At 44.6% G+C, this 10,689-nt stretch overlaps 1 protein-coding gene across 1 annotated transcript; it reads left to right on the top strand.

Moving 5' to 3' along the window:
• Nucleotides 1-3,059: 3,059 nt before the first annotated feature.
• On the top strand, nucleotides 3,060-9,184 carry tut1 (terminal uridylyl transferase 1, U6 snRNA-specific). Its single transcript, XM_038990375.1, has 10 exons — nucleotides 3,060-3,230; nucleotides 3,647-3,837; nucleotides 4,562-4,768; nucleotides 4,918-5,032; nucleotides 5,220-5,347; nucleotides 5,446-5,672; nucleotides 5,921-6,030; nucleotides 6,236-6,358; nucleotides 7,254-7,346; nucleotides 7,573-9,184. Exons 1-10 carry the CDS (start codon nucleotides 3,152-3,154, stop codon nucleotides 8,715-8,717), a joined length of 2,418 nt encoding a protein of 805 aa, XP_038846303.1. The 5' UTR covers nucleotides 3,060-3,151; the 3' UTR covers nucleotides 8,718-9,184.
• Nucleotides 9,185-10,689: the final 1,505 nt, after the last annotated feature.

Genomic DNA, 10,689 nt, shown 5'->3' with positions numbered 1-10,689 from the left:
CTGACTGCATCTAGAAATAAAGATGATGCGGTTCTCAGCTGGCAAGTATGTTGACCCTGCCAGATATTGTATTCCTCTTATAATTGCTAGTATGTGCAAACAAGCTGTGTAGGAAATGTTCCATGTTTATTTTAGCTGCATTATAAACATACAATAATTATCATCATTGACCATCTAATACCGAAGCTGTGTTTGAATACTCATTAACCTGCACTAACTATATGTGACAGAAATTGAGTATGTACGGTAGTATGCTGATTGGTCATAGTATTGTAACGACCCTGGGTTTATAAGCGCGGAAATCGACTCTGCCGCACGAGCATGCTTTTGCGGCACAGTCGATAGCTCGCCGGGCTAGGGGTTCGAAGGTTCGAGACCTGCTCCCTGCCTGTTTCATTACAGTATAGATATAGTTACTATACCAAAAGTTCCCGGATGTCGCACTAAATTCGCCAAAATACAAAGTGTACAGGCAGTGGACAGTATTTCAGGGCCCATAATGCAATTTCTTAAGAAAATGGCAGTGGCTTCACAACGTTTTCAGATTTGAAGAAAATGGCAGAAAATATACAGAGAGCGAGAGCGGATACTAATTCATTGCTTTAACTAGTTATGGTAAATGTTAACATGTTGAGCAATGTAATAAAGTAATTACTTTTAAAATAAGTTACATTGCACGTTATGTTGGCTGACAATTGATTAGATATGCTATCCTTTTAAGAAATTACTTTTAAAATAAGTTATATTACACGTTATGTTGGCTGACAATTGATTAGATATGCTATCCTTTAATAAACATTAGCTACCTACTAATACATTGAACTTGCCAGGCATTATATTAACTATATGCTATTTAACTAACTATGGAACGTGTATTGACTTGATTATTCAGGATTATTCCGATTTCAGAGTGCAGAATAACGCTCAACACTTCTTGAATATGGCCGGTATTGACAGTAAACATTGGCGCAAAAAAAAGCGTATTTAAATTGTTGCCAGCAGCACAGTTACAGTCACCAACGCTCTGGATAACATGAAACAGCCTAACCAACTCTGCTAGAGCGAGTAATCTGACATTCTGAGCGAACTCTGGCACTCCAGATTGAATTTACGAACACACCCGAAATCGTAAAATTAGTCAATAGGTTGCATAGCAACAGTATCAACTTCCGGCACAGGTGAAGCCCTAGTACCTTTGTTAACAGTATACTAAAATGAACTAATAGTGTGTAGTATACACTACCGGTCAAAAGTTTTAGAACACCTACTCATTCAAGGGGTTTTATTTTTTACTATTTTCTACTTTGTATAATAATAGTGAAGACGTCAAAACTATGAAATAACACAAGGAATCATGTAGTAACCAAAAAAGTGTTAAATCAAAATATATTTTACATTTGAGATTCTTCAAATAGCCACCCTTTGCCTTGATGACAGCTTTGCACACTTGCCATTCTCTCAACCACCTTTGAGGTAGTCACCTGGAATGCATTTCAATTAACTGGTGTGCCTTCTTAAATGTTTATTTGTGGAATTTCTAGCCTTAATGCGTTTGAGACAATCAGTTGTGTTGTGACATGGGGGGGGGGGGGGGGGGGGGTATACAGATGATAGCCCTATTTGTCCAAAGTCCAACTCCATATTATGGCAAGAACAGCTCAAACAAGCAAAGAGAAACAACAGTCCATCGTTACTTTAAGGTCAGTCAATACAGAAAACTATCAAGCACTATGATGAAACTGGTTCTCATTAGGACCGCCACAGGAATGGAAGACCCAGAGTTACCTCTGCAGCAGAGGATAAGTTCATTAGAGTTGCCAGCCTCAGAAATTGCAGCCCAAATAAATGCTTCAGAGTTCAAGTAACAGACACATCTCAACATCATCTGTTTAGAGGAGACTGTGAATCAGGCCTTCATGGATGAATTGCTGTAAATAAACCACTACTAAAGGACACCAATAATAAGAAGAGACTTGCTTGGGCCAAGAAACACACACAATTGACATTAGACCGGTGGAAATCTGTCCTTTGGTCTGGAGTCCAAATTGGCGATTTTTGGTTCCAACCGCTATTGCTTTGTGAGACGCAGTGTAGGTGAACGGATGATCTCCGCATCTGTATTTCCCACTGCAAAGCATGGAAGAGGTGTTATGGTGTGGCGGTGCTTTGCTGGTGACACTGTCTTTGATAAATTCAAGGCACACTTACCCAGCGTGGCTACCACAGCATTCTGCAGTGATACGCCATCCCATCTTGTTTGGGCTTAGTGGGACTATCATTTGTTTTTCAACAGGACAATGACCCAACACACCTCCAGGCTGTGTAAGGGATAGTTTACCAAGAAGGAGAGTGATGGAGTGCTGCATCACATGACCTGGCCTCCACAATCCCCCGACCATAACCAAATTGAGATGGTTTGGGATGAGTCGGAGCGCAGAGTGAAGGAAAAGAAGCCAACAAGTGCTCAGCATATGTGGGAACTCCTTCAAGACTGTTGGAAAAGCATTCCAGGTGAGGCTGGTTGATAGAATGGCATGAGTGTGCAAAGCTGTCATCAAGGCAAAGGGTGGCTTTTTGAAGAATTTCAAATATAAAATATTTTTTGATTTGTTTAACACTTTTTTGGTTACTACATGATTTAATGTGTTATTTCATAGTTTCGATGTCTTCACTATTATTCTACAATGTAGAAAAAGAAAGAAAAACCCTTAAATGAGTAGGTGTTCTAAAACTTTTGACCGGTAGTGTATACTCATTAAGTATGTAGTATGTAGTTGGTATGGGTATTCGAGCACAGCTCGAGTATGAAATATCGCAGAAAGACATTCTCAGACCCACCCATACAGCGATAAAGGGGATGCAGTTTATAGCAGATACTCTGTGCAACAAGTTTTACATGCCAGGTCTGTCTTAGGTTATTGACATATTTAGATTTTAATTTGTAAAGCAAGCCAGAATGCAATATTATGTCCATTTCAAATTATGAAATTCATATTTCTAGCGGAACTAGTAATTGAGGTTTGCACATTTACCCGGATGAGATAGCGGATGGACTAAGGAGAAGAACGCACGGTGAACGACGGAGGGAGATTTGAGAAGAGAAAAAAAAAATCATTAACTTTGCTGAATTGATTATTTGGTTTCTTGCAAAATGGAAGATTTGGACAAAGACATACGATCCACTGCGAGAGGTTTTCATTGCATCCTATGCAATGTGAATGTACCCAATAGTAAGTGAATGTCGTAGTTTTGCTATTTGGTTGCAGTTAGCTAGCTATCGGCTAACCACAAACCAACCAGCTATATGGCTAACTTACTTTATAAGATAGCTAACGTCAGCTATCTTAGCAGGATAACTGTTAGCTAGCTAGTTCATTACCCTGTCGGCTGTAAACTAATCAGCCAATCGTACAGGTGGGTAGGACAGTAACGTTAGCTAGCTAACCTTTTTGAATTTCTATGATATTTTATCAATTTCAGTTAACAGAAGTAGATACCTACAGTAAATGCTTAGCTAGATATATCAATTCATGACAATTGATATGCACGCTGGCTTAGTTTTACACGTCTGCTGGATAATCTAACGTTATGCATATCAGTTTTGTGACCAATTTTCTTTACTGACTGGAAAACACTGAATCTACAGAGGCCAGTCTGGATGCCCATGTGAAAGGGCGAAAGCATGTGAAGCTGAGCACTGTGCGGGCGACTCGGAAGGCTCAGGTGGAGAACAGTGTGTTTGTCAGTGGGATCAAACCGGATACAGCTCAAGCTGACCTTGTAGACTACTTCCAAAGGTTTGGACCAGTGTCAGAAGTCATCATGGACAAAGACAAGGTGAGCTCTAAGTAGTTGGAGTGCTGATCTAGGATCGGGGCCATTGTCAATATAATCTTGCTGCCATCTTTTCGATTTCTGATATTCTCTCAATTATCGAGACAGGTGGGTCTCTCCGGACTTAAGCGTCGCTTTGAATGACACTGGCTTTTCTCGATCGATGAGAAAATATCAGAAATCGAGAAGATGGCGGCATATACATTGTCAGATTACTTCATGGCACCAAACTTCATTTAATGGAGCGTTTGCTAAATTCCAAAGTTCCACCTGCAACTAGCCATGGGAGTTTAGAAAACACTGGTGCCTTCCAAGCTGAATTAAGGAAGTATCGGCAAGTAAAGGTTGGTTGAAAAATAATGCCTGATGGATTTGAACATCCCAAACCATAATTATTAAAGGAAAACTTTCATTAGTCCATTGTTGATATAGGTCCAAAATGTTTTGCATGTCATCAATCAAGTTTTCAAGATATGTAACTTTCAAAATAAAGAAATCTGGCAGATTTCTGTATTTTGAAAGTTAGACATCTTAAATTTGATTGCTGACATGCGAAACATTTAATGGTAGGATAATCCATTGCGTTATAAAGGTTTTTTCCATAGCTAGCTGGAGAGGAATATTCTTTGCAGTATTCTTATGGACCCCCAGCCCTAACAGTTGGTTGACACAAGCCTCGGACATACCCCTTGTCATAAGTCTATAATCCATTGTGTTCCGTCCACAGGGTGTGTACGCTATTGTGGAATTTAGTGAGAATGACAGTCTGCAGGCCACGCTGTCCCGGTTAGAGCACGACATGAACGGTCTGAAGCTGCGGGTGAAACCCAGGGAGAACAAGGAGTTCAAACTGATCCCTAAAAAGAGGCAGGATTCCAAGAACCTGCAGCAGATACTGGAGTGGCTCACCAAAGAGCTGTGCCAGACTGCTTCGGTAAGTGTTCTTTGGTTTAGTGTCCCTCCTCATTTCATGTTCCATGACTCTTTCTGTCTGATATGCGCTATTAATGTAGGGAATGATAAAAAGGGTAAGTATCGAAGTGCTGATGGATATGTGTTGTTGAAGTGGTCCTCTGTCTCCAGGTGAATGAACAGATGCAGAGGGTGGTGGAGCGATTCCAGTTGGGGGAGAATGAGAAAAAGGCTAGAGAGTTACTAGTGCAACTGCTCCAGGAGGTGTTTACAGAGTTCTTTCCAGGTAGGCCAACTTTCATTGAGCCCAATCATGTAGCTTGAAGTACAAATTGCCCCTAACCACAGATCAAGGATCATATTACCTCCAGTCATAATCTTAACCGCAAGGGGGATGAAAAATAGCTGACCCCGTGTCAGTGATTAGGTGCAGAAATTATGGCCTTTGATGTTTGTGTGTGGTCTTGGTACAGATAGTCAGATCCTGGCCTTCGGTTCCTCCGTCAACACATTTGACATCCACTCCTGTGACTTGGATCTGTTCCTGGACCTGGACAACACCAAGGTGTTCCAAGCTCGGGCCAAGAATTCTTCTGAACAGGTGTGGTGGTGTCAACTTTTATATCGTCCCCCAGCGTCTCAATGTCTTTTAAATTCCCATGCTATCTCCAGCACTACTCTTCCTCTGATGTCCTCCAGACAGGGGAAGGCCCATCGGATGACACCCGCTCTGAGGATTCCATCCTGTCTGACATCGACCTCTCCACTGCCTCGCCGGCCGAAGTGCTAGAGCTGGTGGTGGCCATCTTGAGAAAGTGCGTCCCTGGGGTGCACAACGTCATGCCGGTCAGCGGCGCTCGCCTCCCTGTGGTTAAGTTCATCCACAAGGAGCTCAACCTCCAGGGGGACGTGACCATCAATAACAGGTCAGCCTATACAATGCTACTGTCATAAATAAATAGAACGAGTAATTTAATGCATCTCTTTTGCTGCTGTACTGTGTATGGCCCAGAACCAAACTGACCACTACCCCTTTGTCCTAGAAACCTAATAATGATCAGAAAAGTCCCAGACAGCAACTCTTAGTATTTCGGGTATGAAGATAAGCATGACGGGCCACAATGGGTCCCCCCCACCAGCCAACCTTCCTAATCTCACTTCCTCCACCCCTCAGACTGGCGGTGAGGAACACCCGTTTCCTGCAGCTGTGCTCAGGGCTGGACTCCAGGCTGCGCCCTCTGGTCTACACCGTCCGCTACTGGGCTAAACAGAAGCAGCTGGCTGGTGAGTGCTCTTCACAGCTCCCCTGTATGAGAGACTAACATCATTTTAGATCGAACACCATTTTGAACAGTGTTCAGTAGGGGTCAGCAGAACCTTGCTTTTGAACTTTGTCACCTTTTTTTTGGCTACAGACGATATGGTGTTATGCCTCTTTGTGTTACATGCTTGTCATAACTGTTTTGTCTCTCTGGTGTTTCTCCTGTAGGTAACCCCAGCGGTGCTGGACCCTTGCTGAATAACTACGCTCTGACACTGCTGGTGATCTTTTATCTGCAGAAGTGTGACCCTCCTGTTCTCCCCACATTGGACCAGCTGAAGGACATGGCCTGTATGTACTACTTCCTGTCTGCACCGCTTTAAAGCTCAACACAAATGGCACATGCATGCCTTAACACGTATCTCATCTCAAGACATTTCTATTCTGAACAAAAATCTAAACACGGCATACAACATGTGTGGTGACTATGCAAGGCCATGGAAGAACCGGGACAGTTACAGCTTCCAGGAATTGTGTACAGATCCTTTAGACGCGGGGCCGTGCATTATCATGCTGAAACATGAGGTGATGGCGGCGGATGAATGGCAAGACAATGGGGGTCAGGATCTCGTCACGGTATCGCTTTGCATTCGAATTGCCATTGATAAAATGCAATTGTGTTCGTTGTCCGTAGCTTATGCCTGCCCATACCATAACCCCATCGCCACCATGGGGCCTTCTGTTCACAACGTTGACATCAGCAAACCGCTTGCCCACACTACTCCATACTCGTGGTCTGCAGTTGTGAGGCCAGTTGGAAGTACTGCCAAATCCTTGAAAACGACTTTGGATGCAGCTTATGGTAGAGAAATTAACATTAAATTCTCTGGCAACAACTCTGGTGGATGTTCCTGCGGGTAGCATTCCAATTGCACACTCCCTCCAAACATTTGAGAGAAATAAGCTTTTTGTGAATTTTGAATATTTCCGGGATCTTTTATTTCAGCCCATGAATCATGGGACCAACACTACATGTTGTGTTTATATGTTTGTTCAACGTAATTAGCGCGTACATTACTATTATGACTAGTATCTGTTTAGTCCATATAGTGCCCTATATTAACCCACACAGTCCCCTATATGGCAGAAAATAGGTTTAACCTGAGGATGGCTATAGTATTATAACTAGTAAATTCAGTTATTATTTGTGTTTTTTTTTTTTTTACTATTCTTCTCTTCCTCTAAGGTGAGGAGGAAGAGTGCGTGATCGAAGGCTGGAACTGCACCTTCCCCAGTCAGCCCATTGCTGTGCCCCCCAGCAAGAACACCCAGGATCTGTGTAGGTTACACCAAAAATTGCATGAAAAATACATCCAGGGGGAAAAAGGATGGGCAGCGTTCAATTATTTATATATATATATAACCCTTTAGCAGACACTTATCCAAAGCAACTTAGTCAGTCATGCGTGCATAATATCAATAGTAGAATTGAAGGTGCCATTTTCCCATTGATTTATTTTAGATTGAATAATGGCTTGAAGCTTTTGTTTGTTTTTTCTCTGTAGGTGCCCTGCTGTCAGGCTTCTTCTCCTTCTATGCCCAGTTTGACTTTGCCAGCTCTGTCATCTCCATCAGGGAGGGCTGCTCTCTCCCTGTCACCAGCTTTCTTAGCCGAGACAAGGTAAAGGGGGAAGGGGAGGCCATGGAGCAGGAGAGGTCCTCAGGCCCTAAGCTGGGCCCCCTCAATGTGCTGGACCCCTTCGAGCTGCACCACAATGTGGCGGGCAACCTGACTGAGCGCAGCCAGAGGAGCTTTCAAAGGGAGTGCCAGGAGGCAGAGAAGTACTGCCGCAGCCTGCAGTACATGCGCAAGTCTACCAAAGGTAAGGTGTGGGGCCTGGTGCGCCTTTTCACCCCCCGGGACGAGGGCCCTCACCACCACAAGGGGGCTGAGGGGGCAGAGCGGGAACTAGCCATCAACATCCCCTTCAAGGCAGCGTCGCTCCCCGAGGTGGTCCGCAGCCAGCTGCACTCTGCCGGGGACGGCTTCCGCTTGCTCTGGTTCCAGCGGGTGTGCTCTGCTGTGGAGGGGGTGATTCAGGGAGTCCTTAAGTGCAGCCTAACTAACACCGGCACGGGGGAAAGCCCTGGAGCTGACGGAATGGATACTGCATCACCGATTGGCAAATCGACAAACGACCACGGTGAGAACGCCAGCCGCCTTGCCTCCAGTGACTGCAGCCCCCAGAGCAAGGCCACCCCAGGAGCCAAGAGACCCCTGCTGTCCTCTGAGAGCAGCGGCGACTCCGTGTCCCCGCAGGGCAAGAGGCCCAGGTTGGACAGTTACAGCGGGTCCCAGCCCGGTTCTCCACACTGGACCTACGTCCAGAGGCACAGGGTGTGGGCGGGCCGGCGGAAGGTAAGGAGGGAGCTGCTTAAAGGGGGGGTGGACATGGACTCCAGGCCAGAGGGCAGCAGTGTGGAGCTGGAGACCCAGGTGACCAAGCACATTGTGGACAAGGAGCCAGAGGACAAGGAGCCGCTGGAGTTCCAGGTTCAGGCCCAGGTGGTGGGCGGCACAGAGAGCACCAAGGCCGTGATCAAGTTCCGACCCTCTGCCGATGGCGCCGGACTGTTCCAGGACTTCTTTCACTTCCTGGAGATGTTCCTGCCCAAGATGGCCGACACACTGATGGGGAAGACTGGGTAGATGACGCCGGACTGTTTTGTAAAAGGGTTGTGTGGGTTCTGATAATCATCACTTTTTGTTTTTTCTTCTGAATAGTGGAAGAGTGGTTGAAACTGGTCATTTTACACTATTTTCATATTATGGGAGATTTTTTGTTGTTGATAAAACTAAAGGAGTTGTCTCTTTTTGAAAACGGATCTGACCAAGATGGCTCTGAAGTGTTTTGAAAGAGCTTGAGTAATGGCTTTGATAAAGCCATGAAAAAGATTGTGAAAATTGATTGTGTGCTGTCATGCCATTAAGTTAGGTATGTTTTATTTGTTTTAGATTAGGGTTGGCAAGTGCCCTGCAGCAATGCACTCCTTTGTATTGTTTCAGTGATTTGTTTGTTTATCTTGTTTTATGGGGGGGGGGAGAATGGTTTGAAGGAAATTAAAGGCTATTGAAAACTGTTCTCAACAGTTGGAATTAAATGAAAAACATCTTTATCAAGCGATGGTACAACAATCTTTTTTTTCACATGCCGACTTTTGTGCTTTGTCTTGGCGCCGTTGTGCCACAGAATCTATCCAATGTTTAACTATTGGACAAGCTCCCATGTCCATAAATCACAATGGTAGGCTGTCCACCTAAGGTCTCCAGGGGAACTTGCCTGTTTATGATGTTACACAGGTCAGAATTACATGGTGCGTGCATCATTGACACTCTGTCCACTATTGAGACAGCCTGGCAGACACAGGTCTATGCCAGGGGAAGTGTGTTTACTGGAAGACTGGTCCAGATAGGTCTCTCTGCTCATACGACTGAGACCAACAACTGCAATTGCTCAGGGAGATAAGCTGCTTTATTACCTAGGCTATCTGCCGCCATAGTTGGCAGTGGATAGGAGTAGTGCTGGGCGGTATGGCCAAAATATCATATCACGGTACTTAAAAAAAAAAAAATGACGGTATTTTATGTTTTTAAATTATATCGGTTCATCGGTTGCAACACTCACTACCGAGTTCCAAACTGCCCCTGGAAGCAACATCAGAACGATAACTGTTCGTCGGGGCTTCACCAGACGCAATGCCAAACGCCGGCTGGAGTGGTGTAACCTCTCACCGCCATTGGACTCTGGATCAGTGGAAAAGCGTACTCTGGAGTGATGATATCATGCATCACCATCTGGCAGTAAGACGGACAAATATGGGTTTGGCAGATGCCAGGAGAACGCTACCTGCCCCAATGCATAGTGCCAACTGTAAAGTTTGGTGGAGGAGGAAAAAGGGTCTGGGGCTGTTTTTCATGATTCAGGCTAGGCCCCTTATTTCCAGTGAAGGGAAATCTTAACGCTACAGCATACAATGACATTCTAGACAATTCTGTGCTTCCAACTTTGTGGCAACAGTTTGGGGAAGGCCCTTTCCTGTTTCAGAATGACAATGCTTCTGCGCACAAAGCGAGGTTAATACAGAAATGGTTTGTCCAGATCGGTGTGGACTTACTTGACTGCCCTGTACAGAGCCCTGACCTCAACCCCATCGAACACCTTTGGTATGAATTGGAACGCTGACTGTGAGCGTGGCTGAATGGATGTTGGAACATCCCTGCAGCAATGTTCCAACATCTAGTGGAAAGCCTTCCCAGAAGAGTGGCGGCTGCTATAGCATCAAAGGGGGGACCTACTCCATATTAATGTCCATGATTTTGGAATGAGGTGTCCACATACTTTTGGTCATGTAGTGTAGCTACTAGAACCAAGCTATCACTGATGACTGAAGTGACCACAGAACATTATATACTGTAGCATGTTTAGTACATGAAACAAAGCCTAAAGGCTCTGTCATCATTGCACCCATCATTCCTGTACAGTCTTTGAAGTCTGTCTTGGCAGTACATCAAAGACTCATAGAAGCCCTGCTTGTTAGATGTTTTACACATTTCCTAGTACACCGCTGTCGGAACATAACAAGGCTGGAAGAAATTGAATAAGAAATTGAATATTTGCTAT

The sequence above is a fragment of the Salvelinus namaycush genome, chromosome 4 (genome assembly GCF_016432855.1).
Source record: "Salvelinus namaycush isolate Seneca chromosome 4, SaNama_1.0, whole genome shotgun sequence".
NCBI lineage: Eukaryota > Metazoa > Chordata > Actinopteri > Salmoniformes > Salmonidae > Salvelinus > Salvelinus namaycush.
Note: the sequence above shows the minus strand (reverse complement) of the source record. Positions and strands in the feature narration are given on the sequence as shown.

Excerpts from the sequence above, each read along its gene's own strand:
- tut1 (XM_038990375.1), top strand. The coding sequence starts at position 3,152 with ATGGAAGATTTGGACAAAGACATACGATCCACTGCGAGAGGTTTTCAT. Across the intron at positions 3,231-3,646 it reads CAATGTGAATGTACCCAATA|AGGCCAGTCTGGATGCCCAT; the intron begins GTAAGTGAATGT and ends CTGAATCTACAG. Across the intron at positions 5,033-5,219 it reads GTTTACAGAGTTCTTTCCAG|ATAGTCAGATCCTGGCCTTC; the intron begins GTAGGCCAACTT and ends GTCTTGGTACAG.